The following is a 16,696-nucleotide window of genomic DNA, read 5'->3' on the forward strand; positions in this document are numbered from 1 at the left end:
AAACAGGGCACTGAACAGCTGTGAAAAGGCATCTAAATAGGCTCCAGCGTGCTGTGCACGGAACATGTTGCCATGGCAACCAAGAGCACCCGTCCTGTGGTGTGCAACAAGTGTCTGGGGGGTGCGGGTCTTCCTTGCCGTCAGGGCCGCAAGAACATGGCAACCCCCACACAGCCTGCCACGCCGCATTGAGCGTGGAGTAGCTGGGACTGTGCGCCCCTAGAAAAGGCAAAGCGCCGGGAGCAGACCGTCAGCAAGGTTAGATCGGCCACAAAAAGGTGGGTGAGCAAGCCACTGCGCATGCCCGGCAGGCATAACACCATAGCCCTTCCCAGGGGCCCCAAACTTCCAAGGATAACGAGAATAGAAAAGCCGGACCAAGCAAGGGGTATGCACAGTGGAGGCAGACTCCCAATAGCGGTCACAAGGGGCATAGCCTTTCCAGTCAATCAGAAAGTACAGACGCCCACTGCGCCTTTCGGGAGTCACAAATGGCTTGGACTTCGAATTCCGGCTGACTTTAAACAAGGAGCGGAGTAGGTCGCGGGGGAGAACAGCTACACGGGTCCTGGGAAAACAAGGGATACCTGGAAAACAGGATGTATACGCCAAAACTGAGGTAGGCGCAAACGGAAAGCCACAGAGGAGATGCAGCGAGTAATGGAAAATGGACCCAAGTAGTGAGGAGCGAGCTTGGTCGGAAGGTTGGTCAGAATAAGGTTCTTAGACCACAACCAGACCAGGGAACAAACCCGAAAAGCAGCTTCAGGGGTCAGTTTGTCAGCCTGTGCCTTGTATCCCTCCTGCACCTCCCACAACAGCCGAGATGCTCTCTGAAGCTGGTCCTGAAGACGATGAAGCAAGGCATCTGCAGAGGGTCGGTACTAGCTGCAATGGGCTGTTCAGGAAGCAGAACAGGGTGCAGCCCATAGTAATATAAAGAAGCACTGCATTTGATGGCTGAATGAAGTTATTATAGACTACCACGGCCATGCCCAGGCAATGAAAAGTAAGCTATTGGGTGTTCAGTATGTGTGGTATCATCTTCCTGTGATAGTACTGCCCCAATAGCTGTGCTTGAGGCATCAGTCTTGACCAGAAAGTGTTTGCGATCATCCGGGTGATGTAGTACAGGGGCCTTTCAAATCTTGGAAAGCCTTCTCAGTTTCTGATCCCAAACAAAAGAATACATGGGACTAACAAGTATTGTCGGATCAGCAGACAGATATGGGAAGCCGGTATAAACTGGTGGTAGAAATGTGCGATGCCGATAAAACTGCAAGGCTTTTACCGGAGGAATTTTCCTTTTGTTTTCTTAATATCCATATGAATGTCTTCTTTAATGATCACATAACCCAAGAAGTCAATTTGCGACTTGTGAAAAAAGTAACTCGAGCTTGGCAAAAAGGTGGTTATCTGCCAGTCTGGTTTACACTGTTCGACATGTCCGATGTGTTGACCCAAAGACGATGAAAACACCAATATGTCATCAAGATATATCCAGACCGACAACCCTACAAAAAGGTCTAAAAAGATCTGGTCCATGAAAAGTTGAAAGTGTCCCTTCCTGTTTGGGTACAAAAAACAGGGGTGCAACAGCTGGGGAACTAGACGGTGCAATATAACCCTTTTCATCGAGAGAACGAGGTAATTCCAAGCATTCCTGAGAAGTTAAAGAATAGATCTGCCATGTGGTATTTAGGAACCAAGGATACGCTTGATGGGGCAGTCATGTGCACGTGAGGAGGCAGCGGAATGAAAGTAGGTTCAGTGAATACATCATTGAGGTCCCGATACTAAACTGGAAGCCCTAGCAAAACCCCAATGCATGGGTGCTGTGGCCGAGTAGTCGAAAATTCTGTCAATGAAGCTTCCGTTTTTTGTGAGCAACATGTGCTGGTACAAAAATCGGAACAGAAAAGAATGGTTCGGGTTGCCCAATTGATACAAGGGTTATGCTGTTGTAGCCAGAGTAATCCTAGAACGACCGGAAAATTCAGAGTTTTTAATCGCATACAAAGCTAGCGTTTCATAATGGCTGTGATGAGTAAACCCAAAGGTCTGGTGTGTTGAGTCAGGTGTGCAATCAATAACTTTGATGCGAGTGGTTTCCATTTTATCCAACCGAGGAACAGCACGTGCTTGGGCGAAGCGGACGTCCATATAGTTCCCTGATGCCCCAGAATCAACTAAGGTGCGGGATTGAACCCGTCTCTTACCCCAAGTAAGGCAGATAGCAACCATGAATAATGTTGCGGAAGACATGGGGTTTGATTAGCTCACGGGGGGAAACGGGAAGGACGGCTGAAGGTAGTGGGCTTGCTGTCACCTTCTCTAAAGAGGGCAAGCCCATTAGTTAGCTGATGACTTCATGGGACGCACTGGACAAGTACTGAGCAAATGCCCTGAATTACCACAATATAGACAGAGCCTGTTTGCTCGGCCTTGCCCTCTTTCTTTTTTATTTATTTATATTTCAATTTTCAAGGACAGACAAACAGTAATACGTTTAAAGGTTTCTACAATATTACAACTAAACAAAAAAACAAAAAATAAATAAAATAATCACATTGAAAACTTTAAATCGTCAATTCGGATATATTAATAGAATCTCACCCCAACAAACAAGGAAGAAAAAACAACAATTAGAACCACTCATGCACAAACATATGGTCAAGAGCCGTAAATCAACCATCATATTCACCACATAATTCATTAAAGTCTGTCCAAATGTTGGCACAATCATCAAAGCATTCTCTTCTTTCTGACTCCGATAATGGACCACATAGTACACCAAGGTGCATTGGCTCCGCAGTTAGCTCTTGTACTTGTGTAGTGACTCGAGATGGCGTGGTTCTGGGAGGATAACGCAATGACTCAAAAGGTCTCTCCCCCCGCCCCCACCATGTCTTTCTTCAAGACAATGTTCGATACAAATCACGTTTTCAAAAAGAGCTTGTATGAATTCCGGCTCCAGTATGCACCAACTCGTCCTTGTATTCATCTCGAAGCCTGGTTCGAAATAGCGTTTTTCGTGTGAACTCTGGCCACTATACATAAGCAGGTCCTGAGACCCCTGTTGGATGTCCACCAGTTGATTTTGAACACTGGCAACCAAATTTGGGGAACAGAAAGCTTTCAAAGGGTATTCTTAAAGTCTGCAATGGTGCTCAGGATGGGCTGTTTGCAGAGATGTATGGTGCAGCCCAGGCCAATGCACGTCCCGTGAGATTTCCTAGTATGTATCCGATCTTGGCTTTGTCCGTCTGGAAGTGCATTGGACAAAACATGAAATGCACCTTACAGTGGTTACACAATTCTGATAACTGGCATGGATCCCCATCAAATTTGATTGACGCCACAGGAGATACTGTGGCTTCAGAGTAGCCTGAGGTGGCAACTTGCAGCATTGCTTGGAGTAAGGCGATATTCTTTTGCCGCAGATTAGTCATTTCCAATTCAAGTTCTTGTACTTGGTCCCCGATGATCCATGGCCACATCAGATACAAGGCATCTCAATCAGTCAAGGACCAGGTCCCACTTGCTCTTTTTACCTTTTGTTCCAGAGAGTGGTCTTCAAGATCCTTCCGATCCCGCCGTTGTTAGAATTGTACTGTGAGTACAAAGAGATCAGAGAGGTTAACCCGGGATCCCCTTGAAAATCCTCCCAATGGCACGATCCAGCTTCCCATCATTAACGTGGCACAAGGCCAGTGTGGACAACCCTGCCGATGAAGTAATATAGGGGAATGCAGGCAGAACTAACTTCCCAGCAGATGCAGTGAAGGTAGAATCTGTAAAAAGGCAATGGGACAAGCAGGCTGCCAGCGGAAAAGCAGGGAGGGCGCAGGAGGCAAAAGACGAGTAGTCCAGACAAGGAGGCAGCTGGTAGGAGCAAGAGAAAACAAACAGGGACCAGACTGACGAGCAGCCAAAAAGAGACATGAGGGAAAATTGAAAGCAGGCAAAAAGAAAGGACAAGGAAAAATGAAGAAGATAACTGACAAGAGGATCAGGGTTCTTGGTGCCGAATAAGGTGGTACACCATATCCCGCCGAAGCGCAGGGTTGTGCATCGACGAGGACTACATCACTATTAAGTTGTGTTGTTTTTAGAACACTGTAGTAAGATTTTCCTGTTCATATTAGAGTCAATTTGTCAGTTTTTACCTGTGTCTCTTCACATATGATTGTCCCTTCTTGGGTTATCACATTTTGTTTGACATTGTTAAGAACAGTGTGATAATATATAAAAAAATTACTGAATCAAATGTTTAGGATTAAATCAAAATGTTAAGAGTGTGCTCCAATAATGTGTGCGTCGTTTAAACCTGAAAAATGAGATGTTGAACACATCCGCAAAAAATAATGTATAATAATAATTTGTTTTTTATATAGCACTTTAATCTAAAGCCTTTTATATAGGACATATGTACATACATTACTATTATCACCCAATCCAAATGAGTACTCATTTATCGACCTCTGAAGGATGAAAGGCTGACTTGGCCTTGCCAGGATTCAAACCTGCAGATCAAACAGATCACAGCAAGAAGCGTTTAACCCACTGAGCCATCTTACTGGCATAATTTGGGATCTGTTACTCTGGTAGGAACCACTCTTGCATTTTTCAACTGACAATAGGAATGATGAATGGAGCTTTCGAAACACGACTGTCCAGAGCTCAGACAGGGCACTAAAGGGAGCGTTGAAACAGCGTCTAAATAGGATTCAGTGTCCGCGTACAGAACATGTTGCCATGGCAACCAAGAGCACCGTAAATATATGGTGTGCGCGTGGTGTCTTGGGGTTGGGTCCTCCATCTGGTTGTGGCCACAAGACCATGGCAGACCCCACAGGGCCTGCCAGCCCGTGTTGAGCGTGGAGTCGCTGGGACCGCCCGCCCCTAGTCAAAGCCGAAGTGCCGGGAGCGGACCACCAGCGAGGCAAGATCCACCACGAAAAAACGGGGGAGCGAGCCGCCATGTGGCAGTCATGACAGGATCAGGCCTACGAGCAGCTCAGAGGCAAGTGGGAGATGCGAAGGCACACAGTGTGCTGCCATTTAAAGGCCACAGAGCGAGCATGTGCGACTTGCAATGCAGTTGTTCTCATTGCATGTGCCTGCTGTGCTGCTCCACTCCTTTCCCTGCTTCTGCTGAGCCCTGCAAGCCCCTACTGGCATACGCCGCTGTTATTTGAGCCTGCCAGCATTCAACATCCAGGCTCCTATTTACCCTGGCAGCCCCCTACCAAGGTTTCCTCGGAATGACCCAAAAAGGCAGAAAATAATAAACCGTATGCTATATTTCACCGAATTAAGGCTTTACGAAAATCCAGTACAACCAGATATAATATGCAATACATGACCATTATAGCAAACAAGGGGAACTGGGGTTGCGGAGTTGTCCCCCGCTCACCTTACCCACTATAATGGGAACAAGGGTTGCGGGGGTGTCCCCTACATAGGGGAATAAAGTTTCAACAAAAAAAAGGGGGGGAGGGGACCCTGCTGTGCCAGTTCCCCAGCACGTTGTGTGCCGCCGGAGTCAGCGGCACCCAACGAGGTGTGCTGCCAAAAGGTAAGGAGGGTATGGGGGGGGGGGGGGAGTGCGTTTGTAGGATATGCTTGGGGAGGCATTTACTTTGGGTTATTTGACCATAACGGTCAGGTTAGCTACGGTCTTTTCGGCCGCAAACTTTTCTGTTATGGGCAAACTCAAATCCGGTTTCCCCTACTGCCAGTACAGGTAGATAGGCTTGCTCATGCGAAGATTTAAGCAGCAAAATGTAAAAGTTATTGAATAGGCCTTTCAAAAAGGTAGAGATGGGGGGCTAGGAGCTTACGTCGCTAGGGTTCCATAAGGCAAACCAGAAGGCCAAATACATTTTCTTGTTTATTTCCTGCGTGGCTCACTAGCCATTTCTGGCATACGCGGCCACCCTTTCTCTATTTACCTTTTCCCGCCTCACTACCCACAGCAGGTGGCCACTCCTGACAAAAGTGGCCACCATTGATAGGGGTTCCTGGGCACTCTTTCGGCATCGCTGCCAGCAGCTGCTCTTAGCATAAAGTGCCAAACTAAATGTCACGAGTAAGTATAATGTTTTGGGAATACTAGTGCGGTTTAATGTTAATAGAACAAATTAGCCTTTTGAGATTTGTAAAAGAAATGCCAATATGACTAGCAAAAACATGGTGTACCCGTGATTTGTGGTCATCTAGTTGCCCCAACACTGCATACACACACGCTTCTGCAGAAGAAATAGTGGAGGAATGCACAACCGAACATATCATAAAGGTATAGAAAGAAATGTGGATAACATTGTATATAAACTTCAGCAAACATTTTCTCTAGAAAACTTCGCATAAAGGTCCCATTTAACCTTGCACATTATTTCTACACTATGTCAGCATACTGTCACCTACAGGAACCCAAAGGATTTTCAGCTCAATTCTCTGTTGAACATTTCACTTATTTGTCGGTGTTTTCTAAAGCGACAGCTTATGACTTCGGAGCACTAATGATACAAAATGTGTTTGATAAGTGGTTGCAAATGAGAAGGAGGATGGCAGAGACACAGCAAAAAAGAATGTCAATGTTTTTTCGAAGCTGAGTGGAGAGCATATTCTCGACTTAAAGCATAACATGTTTGAAAACATAAGTGACATAACATTACCGGTGTAGCCTGATGGTGCTTGGATTTGTACAGCATTGGTGCTCCCGCTGTCTCCATTTTCACGTTGCTGCTTCCTGGGTGGCGCCATCTTGGTTGGGGTTGCTCGCGGAGGCTGACGACAAAGCGAAGGGCACAAGAAACCAACTTGATTACTTGCTAGTTTCTTTTCTTTGACTAGTGTGACATCATCGCGGAGCGCCACGTTCCATTTGCAGGAAAACGGAACGGGGTATTTTAGAAGTTCCTTCTAAAAGCGATTAACTTCAGAAGGAAATGTTTGGGGATCGTGCTGTGGGAAAATATATAGTTTCCTTATCAATGAGAGGCTCGCTCCGGCCACCTTTTTTTAAGAGCACATTGCGATTTAAAACGAGGCCGGAAGAGCGTAAAAAATAGCAATATTGTGCATTTAAAAATCGAGAGTCTCCCGCATGCCCAGCCGACGTGTTCACAAAGCCACGCCCACATGTTGCTTGTGGGGTTGGGTCACGGGTGTCATAGCCTGAGCGCCTTTCGGTAGGGCGCTCATGCATTAGCATTTGTATTTATTTATTTGTAAAGCACAGCCGAGCCCTGAGGCATCTGGGTGGTAATCTTACAAGTTGCACAGACAGGAAAATACAGGAATAGCATAAGTAGTGGACATGAATAACATATACATGAACATTTTGTAGTCATAAAACATGAGTGTCCTATTCCAGTGTAACTCCTTGCTCAGGCGCTGGAGCAAGAAGTTAATAAATTGGTTTCCACACCACCACCCGCTCATTGACTAAGGGCGCTGAGGTGAGGGCGGTGCAACATTTTTCATTAACCGCCAGGGGGCGCTGCCACGGCTAAGGCCAGCATCCTGGAGTTCCTGGAGAAACTGGCCATCTCCCTGCTAAATCTTCACACCGAATCTGTTGGTTGTCTTCATTACCATCAATCTGGGTTCAGAGCTGCCAGAAGTACGAAAACTGCTCTCCTGAACATCTGTGAAGATCTGCTCTCCAACCTTGACTCCCAACACCTCGTGCATCCTCATCTTGCTTGATCTCTCTTCTGCCTTTGACACTGTCAACCATGCCATCCTGCTCAACCGTCTCCGTGATAACCTGGGTATCACGGTCAGGCTCTGGCATGGCTGACTTCTTTCCTCTCCGACCAACCCTTCCAGGTCCAACTTGGGTCCTTCCTCTCCGATATCTTTTTCTCTACCTGTGGGGTCCCCAGGGATCTAACCTCTCTCCCTGGCTGTTCAACCAGTACCTGGCACTCCTTGCCCACCGCATCGCCGCTCTCTGCCCCAACTTTCGGTGCTATGCGGATGATACCCAGCTCATTTTCAGGCTACCCTCGGCCTCCTCTCCTGTCTGTCTGCTATCCAGGAGTGGTGTGCCGCTAATGACCTCTGCCTTAATGCCAGTAAGACTGAGCTTCTACTCATCGGCACACCCACTCCCTCCTTCCCTGCAGCTCTCTGGCCAGCCTCTCTTGGCCCTCTTCCTGCTCCCACCTGCAAGGCTAAAAACCTAGGGGTCATCTTCGACTCCACACTATCCTTCTCACCTCACATCTCTGACGTCTATAAGAAGTCACACTACCTGCTGCACCTCCTCAGAGGTATTCTTCCTTTCCTCTACTTCCCCCAGAAGCTCACTGTCTCCAGAGCACTGGTTCTCTCTGGACTATTGTAACAGCCTGTATGATGTAAATCTGCCTGCCTCTACTCTCCGCACTCTGCAATTTATCCAGAACAAGACTGCAAGACTTGTCCTTGGCCTCAAGCCCAGGGATCGTATCTCTCCAGGACTGAAATCTCTGCACTGGCTCCCAGTGGCTGCGAGGATAAAGTTCAAAACCCTCTGCATTGTCTACAAGGCCTTCTGGGGCCTGGGGCCTGGGGCCAAAATACCTTCAACTCGCTTCCCAAATATCTTCCTTCTCAAGCTCTTCGTTCATCCGCCTCCAACTCCCTCAGGGTCAGTTGCTTTTCTAAGCAACGAGTTGGTGGTAGATCTCTCTCTTCGGCAGGGGCCTCCCTGTGGAACAGCCTTCCTGCCTCCCTGAAACTTGAGGAGAACCATCTCCGGTTCCGGAAGCACCTCAAAACCTTCCTCTTTGCTTCTGCTTTCTCTCCCTCTCTCCCCTGCTGAATTCCTGGCTGAAACTGCACTGGTTACCTGGCCACCCTGTCTGATCTCGGGCCCAGGCCCCGCCAGCTGCACACCTGCACTGCCTCCCTGGCAACCCCTGCACCTCAGGACTGTTTTCTGTCTCCCTACAGCCCCCCTACCAGCACTTATGTCTGCACTTACCTTGCACTTGCCACCATCTGGCTGTTTTTATGTATCTTATTTATTCTGCTATCCCATGTACTGCACTTTCCCCTCTCCCTTCCCCCTCCCACTTTTTCCTTTCCCCCTTCCCATGCACTTGCGCGATCTGAATGACACCTGGCTTAGTAAGATCGTTGTCTGTCGTCCCTTTTTTTGTTCCCCCTCCCTTGTCTCGTTGCGCCTTGAAACACTTGTGTATAGGCGCGTTATAAATGCCATATCATGGAGAGGGCGCTAGAGGGCCGACCAAGATGGCGGCTCCCTAAAGAGCTCCATGTAGCTCCCACAAAATCCTGCAAAATCGACGCATCTGTGGTGGATTTATCAACTCCTTTGGCTGCCAGGGGTCTACAGGGCACGCTACCATCCATACCGTGCCCTTTATTGTAGCTGACGGCGGTGGCCTCGCCGAAATACCCACATCCAGTGCGCCACCAACGGAGGCTTCCCGTCCGCGCAGCCTGAGAGCCCTTGCTGGTAGGAGCAGGGCCGACAGCGCGGCAGGTGTCCACCGAGAGAGAGGCTTACTGGTGACCAGGCCAGCGACATGAGGAAGAGGCCGGCGAAGGGAGGACTCGCCGGGGTCTCCAGACCACAGCTGCGCAGCCAGAGAACGGGCGCGACCAGAGCGCCTCAGGGAGACCGAGACACGGACGCACCTGGCACTGCGGCAGGCCCTGCCCGCCAGCCCATCGTAGAGAGAGGAAGACAAGGTAGGATCGCTCCTCAGCGGGTGCAGCCCCGCGGGTGCACGCACGCTCCTAAGGCCGGCCCACCATCAGCACGTGCCGGCTCTGTAAACACCCCAGCCTGCCCGTATGACATTAGCAACTACCTGCGGCATCGGGGAAGCACTCGGCTCGAGCCGACACCGGCCCCCCACCCCTCAGGGTAAAAACTGCCATACCCGCGACCCTGACACAGCAGGGTAAAAAGCAGGATTTTTTTAAAAAAAAGACACTATCCTCAATAATATACAGACCCCCAGGCAGTGGCGGGCCACTATCCCCGCCCCTTCACGGCAGACGCATATGACCAGCGAGGCATCATAAGCCACGCACCGCTCCCCTGCCCCCAGATGCCTTTGGGCCTGGCGCGCGCCACAAATAAATAAAATACAAATACAGATTAAAGAAACGCGCCCAGATAACAAAAATCAGGGCGCACAGCCGCCCCACACCAAGCTCAGCCCTCAGGAGCATCGCAGCAGCTGCTCCTGGCTCCAGACAGCGGCCACAGCAGCCAGGACCAATATCGCCCCACCTGAGAACCCACCTTACAACAGCACATAGCAGAGAAACGGCGCCAAAGCAGAAAGACAGCCGTATCCCCAGCCATAACGGACCCTCATAGGGCTGGAAGTAAATCCCTCCTCTGATCTGGCACCAAAGCTCACACTTCAACAAAATGACTGCGAGCCCCGCATAAGCAACGCCTACTGACGGAGCCAGCGAACAAGACTGCAGTCCCCCTAAGATTCCTTGGCAGAAGCAGTCTGAAGGTGCGCACCCCGACATCCAGCCGACCCAGGATCCCCAAGTCTACGCCAACCAGTGATACAAGTCCTGTTCAGAGTGCGGGCCTGACCCACGCACAGGTGACCGCCACACGCAGAAACCAGTGGTCAGACCTCACAAGCCACCTGCAACTCTAGCGCGGTACACCAGACGCGGTCAACACCACCAGGTTATCACTATCAACACGCCACCCGCTAGCCCCGAAGCTGACCATGCGAAAAACCGATAAGTCTCAGAGGAAACAACATTTTGAAGCCAGCTCCTCCTCCAAATCAACTAATCCCAACAGCCGGCCAGAGTCACCATTACAAGATGTTTTTCAAGCGGAAGAGCATTCTCAGAACTCTGACATCAGAGAGATTCTACTGGACCTAAAAGCAGGAATTGGAGGTTTCGGAAGCAAACTAGACACACTATCCTCAAAAGGTCGACCAGCTACAACATCGTCTGGACAAACATGCGGCTAGGCTAGATGCAGTTGAACAGCGCGTGTCGGACCTGGACGATGGGGCAGCATCTCTGACAGCGAGAGTACCTTTGCTAGAAACTCAGATGAAAGTAGTGAGCGCCGAAAATGAAGATTTAGAAGGGTGCTTGCGTAGGAACAACATCAGAATCATCGGGGTCAGAGAGCAACAACTCAGAATCAAAATGGAGGAACATGTCGAAAAGATCTGCATGGAATTATTTGGAGCCGAAACCCTCTCCCAATTGTTTGTTATCGAAAGGGCACACAGGGTCCCCAACACCAAACCAATCCCAGGAGCAAACCCACGCCCAATCATTGCGAAGCTCTTAAATTACAAAGATCGCAACGCGATACTCAGAGCTGCCAGAGAAAAAGGGGACCTCCAATTCGAAGGAGACAACATACAATTCTTTCCAGACTTTTCCCCAGCTGTCCATTCACAAAGAAGGTCATATACAGCCGTCAAACGCCGACTGCAAGACAATAAAATACAGACTCAATGCTTTTTCCCGCAAAACTCTGCATCCAGTATGATGGCAAAGTCCAATTCTTCAACACACCCGAGGAAGCCAATGACTACCTGGACCGAACTGGCTGCAAACCAGCCTCCAACAACGCGAAGCCACAACGCAGCGACCGGATGAGGAGAGAGCCACCATAGACCACCTCTCGCGCAGCAGGCGAAGCCTACACCAGGGCGCAACTGTTACCAAGAGGTAACCACCACCGAGTCAATATCCTACAACTTAAGGGTGCCATTCCCCCTTGGAAGGCTACTACCGCCCCAAGCACAGCAATGTTAACTTTTTTGGTTTTAAAGGGGGAATTATTGTGGGCCAGTTGGGGGTTGCCTACGCAGGGGAGGAACAACAGTTACATGAAGACGCCACCTACAATTCACCTACTCTCTGTCATGGAAACACTGCAGACCCCCGCCACAACTACCTCAAGAACAAACGGCTCCTCACTCATGACCGTGATTCCACCAAAACCTGCCATCCGTGATAAGACCGCTACCAACCATCCACTCATCATCCTTTAGATCAGTTTAAAGTAGCCACCTGGAATATCCGAGGAGGCAATCAACCAGCAAAAACCATGAGGATTCTCCAATACCCCAGGAGACACAAAATCAGCGTAGCCATACTGCAAGAAACCCATCTCCTGCCGCAATCAGAACAGCACTGGGCCCGGTCGTGGGGATGTCATAGGTACTTCTCGTCATACTCATCCTGTGCAAGAGGAGTTGCCATTCTAATTGACAAAAAGGCCAACTTCAGTCTGATCGAATCAAAGAAAGACACAGAGGGAAGAGCATTGCTGGTAAGAGGGATCCTCACACAGAAAGAAATAGCACTAGTAAACTCGTACGCCCCAAATACAGATGGACCAAACAACTTCAACTGGGTCATGTCACACCTGGGAGTAATCAATTCAGCGACAATCATCTGGCGAGCGGACCTTAATACGCCAATGGACCCCCTGGCAGACAAATCGCACAACACAACTAGTAGACCCTCCAAAGCAAGTCTCCATGCCAAAGAAATTTGCCAAGCATTTAACCTAATTGACATTTGGAGATATTCCAACCAAGGTGCAAGAGAATACACGTTCCACTCAGCCGTCCACAACACCAGCTCGCCTATAGACTATTTTATGGTGTCTGCTCGCAGCCCACTCTGCTGGGGACTTGGTCAAATCCTCCCAAGATCCTTCTCCGACCATTCGATGGTGACACTCGAATACGCTCTACCTAGCTTTAAAACACCAGTACTCAACTGGAGATTCAAACCAGGATCGCTATCGGACAAGGTGTTCGCAACAGAACTACAACAAGAAATCACATAATTCCTTGAGGTAAATCAAAACTCTGTCAGCTCTGCTAGCACTCTATGGGCAACACTAAAATGCTATATACGTGGTGTATGCATGGCAAAAGAGAATGGTATCCTGAAACTGATTCGACGCGAACTGGCGAGCAGTGAACAACGTCTAAAAGAGCTCGAACTCAAACGCACCACCTCCAATGAACCACAGACTCAGGCTGACCTAAAGGAAGAGCTTCTGAAGTTTAATGAAACAGCCGATCGTGTGCTGAAATTCCTGGGGTAGCAGACATCAGATCCAACAATACGGCAAGGGCCAGAAACCAGGGGCGCTACTATCCCACTTAATATCGATCGATAAAAAACCTACCCGTGTGGAATGTGTTCGCAACACGCAAGGTACCCTAGTCTACACAGAGGAGGAGATAGTTGACACGTTTCGCGGTTTCTACCAAGACCTATATAGCTCCAAACACACCACACATCCTGAGGAACTACAGAACTTCCTTAACAATACTGAACTGTATTGGGTCGCCGACAGTCTCTGTGAACCTCTAAACGCACCCATATCACTAGAAGAAATTCTGGAGGCAATCAAACACCTCCCAAACACCAAAGCACCGGGCCCTGATGGCCTTACAGGGGAATTTTACAAAACTTTCGCAGCCACCATAGCCCCGCTACTACTTCAGGTCTATGAAGAAGCCCTAGACCGCAAGATTCTCCCACCCATGTTACGCGAAGCCAATGTGATCCTGCTGCACAAGGCAGGTAAAACCCAGAAGACTGCGCCTCCTACAGGCCAATTTCCCTGATCAACCTCGACTACAAAATTCTGTCCAAAATCCTAGTGGCACGACTGCTACCTCTGATGCCCGCGCTGGTGCTAGGCGACCAGGCCGGGTTTATCCCTGGGCGCAGCACAACCTATGGCATCAGGAGGCTGTTCGGCGTCATAGAGGCACTCGATCCAACACAACAAGCAATAGCGGTCCTCCTTGACGCCAAGAAGGCCTTAGACTTTGTCGAATGGCCCTACCTCTTTGCGACACTTAAACAAATGGGACTCGGGAACCTCTTTATCAAACTATTCTCGCTGCTCTACAATGACCCGCGATCCTACATCACTTTAGGTAATACAAAATCCCCCAGTATCAGACTAGAACGTGGTACCAGACAAGGCTGCCCCCTATCAGCCCTAATTTTCACCTTGATAATGGAACCCCTAGCCTCAAGGCTGCGATCCAACCAACGTCACAGAGGCATTACTCTAGGACCCCATAAACTAGTAATTTCCCTATATGCCGACGATGTCGTCCTATTCGTCAATGACCCTCAAACTAACCTCAACCCGAAAAATGCGAGAAGTGATTAAGTTAAGCAATATCTGTGGCCTTAAAACCAACCACTCCAAATCAGTGATATTCCCACTAACATCGAGCACCTCTAAGTTCGCAGATGACCACGGCTTTAGATGGGAAACCTCCCAAGTCCAGTATCTGGGCATCTATATGTCCCTTAATCACAGCGATATATTTAAAGACAACTATGTGACAACGCTGGGGTCTCTCCAGGAACGCGTACATAGATGGAAATCACTCCCACTGACACTCTGGGGCAGAGCCTCACTGATTAAAATGGTGATTCTCCCCAAACTCCTTTATTTATTCACAAACATACCTCTATTATTACCACGGTCCTACCTCCAAACAGTTAAAAGCCTTGTTCTGGAACTACTGTGGGCGGGGAAACCAGCAAGGGTAGCTCATGCAACACTAATACTACCAACGTCACAGGGTGGCCTCGCACTCCCAGATATAGAGAGATACTACTGGGCGGCCCAAGCACAATTCCTAAGTCACTGGTACACAACACACTTTATCCGACCGCAGGTACAGGTCGAACGGGCCCTCGCATCCCCCAATCTACTAAGAGCTGTCATTATTAGCCACATACCAGTGCCACACAACACAATGAACACTGTCCTATCCACCTACGCCATCTGGAAGAAAATGGCACAGAAATACGGTGTGCAAATAAGATTCTCCCCCCTGCTGCCAATTAAATTTATCCCAGGTATCCCCCGGACAGCCGAAAAAGTATTTCATCTATGGCTCAACAAAGTCAACTTCCAATCTCTTGGTGACCTCTTTCCTGAGGGCACATTTATAACTCCACAGATGGCCAGAGACCAAGGTGGTAACTCATCACTTGACACATTCATCTACTTCAGGCTACGCTATACCTTGCAATCCTTGATCCCATCATTCCCCCAGCAACCAGAAACATGGGATCTATAACACAATGCAATCCAGGCGAAGGGGGAAGGGAGACTAGTGTCAATGATATATAAGTCCCTATTAACAGACACGGTAACCATCGACCTTCGAATGAAATTACGCTGGGAAGCTGCTATCCAAACCACAATACCTGAGGAAGACTGGGTTTACATTCTCCGGCAAACTCAGAAAGTTGCTATAAACACACGATTTAAACAAATCCATTTCAACTTCGTGCACCAAACCTACTACACCCCTGTCAAAAAACATAGAAATCATCCAGACCTGACGGCACAATGTGAAAGATGTGGCACCGCAGCCGCAGATTTTCTCCATCTCGCCTGGAACTGTCCCGAGATATCCCAATTCTGGACTCTGGTCCTGCAAACAATAGCTAATATATTAGGAGAGGAGCTGTCGCCACTCCCGGCGGTAGCCCTCCTAAGCCTGACCAAATACTTACAGCCCTCGTTGAGGAAACTAGCAGCCCTTCTCCTAGTGTTGGCGCGCAGGAGGATCACTATGACATGGGGTCATGGCCCAGCTCCTACGCTGGCAGCCTGGAAAAAAGACATTTTGTACTATCAGGATATGGACACGGAATTCTTACGGACACTACTCCTTCATGCACGACCCCCGACATCTGGTGTCCCTACATTGCATATCTACTTTCCAACTCAGATGCCTCAGATTCTCAATCACAGTCCCCATAAACACTCCCCACCTTCCTACAGCAGCTCTTACTGAATCCAAACAGCAAAACAAACCCATGAGGGATCAGTGGTGCACAAAATACAGCCCGCAGGCTGAATGTGGCCCTTCAGGACATTGTGTATGGCCTTCCAAGTCACCTTGCCTAAAGCCACTTTTTTGTTTCTGCATCCTGATACCTTCAGTTCAACTTCTATTTAAAACATGATTTCAGTCCCATAACGCAAACATCTCAAATAGAAAATGCCATTGCAAGGCAATCTATTGCACAGATTACACTTAAAAAATAAATAACAAAATAAAATGACACCTCAAATCTCATGTTTCTTTTACTCATATTTGCGCACCGACACCCCTACAACCCACTTATCTCCATAGACAGTGCGTCCCACTGTAGGAGGCTTTTGTGGTACCTTTGGCAAAATCAGAAACTTTGACTGGACCTCACATTCCATAAGGTTTCGTATAAAGAGGAACCCACTAACATTAGCATAACTGTTCATAAATGAACCACATCAGTGACCATCAATCTGATTCGAACCCACCACAACACTAACACAGCATCCTCAGATAATCTCAATGGCTTAGTGTCCATTCTCAGCTGCATTACTGCTTCTTTTGGGTTCTCTGTGCTGTATTTATTTTGTACTGGGCAGGATGGGATGGGCGAGCAGATCCATGCGAATACATCAGCCAGATACACTTCCACGAGTGTTGTAATTGGGAAAAGGGACAGAGCCCCTTTAAGAGGGGAGCCCAGGACTATGGGAGGGAGCGGGAAGCGGGAGGAAAGGGAGGGGCAAGGGAAGAGGGAAGCCAGTAAGGCCATGGAGGAATAAAGAGAAGGTTGGAGTGCACAATGGCTCCTGTGTGTTTATTGGGCATACTTGAAG

At 48.7% G+C, this 16,696-nt stretch overlaps 1 protein-coding gene across 1 annotated transcript in view; it reads right to left on the reverse strand.

Moving 5' to 3' along the window:
- Positions 1 to 7,158, reverse strand: part of RRP7A (ribosomal RNA processing 7 homolog A) — a 184,821-nt gene extending 177,663 nt beyond the window's left edge. Inside the window, exon 1 of the mRNA XM_069652696.1 lies at positions 6,681 to 7,158. Coding sequence (XP_069508797.1) covers positions 6,681 to 6,768 — 88 coding nt within the window. The 5' untranslated portion in view covers positions 6,769 to 7,158. The remainder of the gene's footprint in view (positions 1 to 6,680) is intronic.
- Between the last annotated feature and the right edge of the window lie 9,538 nt (positions 7,159 to 16,696).

Source organism: Ambystoma mexicanum, chromosome 3p, assembly GCF_040938575.1.
Source record: "Ambystoma mexicanum isolate Mex_15411 chromosome 3p, UKY_AmexF1_1, whole genome shotgun sequence".
NCBI classification, from domain to species: Eukaryota; Metazoa; Chordata; class Amphibia; order Caudata; family Ambystomatidae; genus Ambystoma; species Ambystoma mexicanum.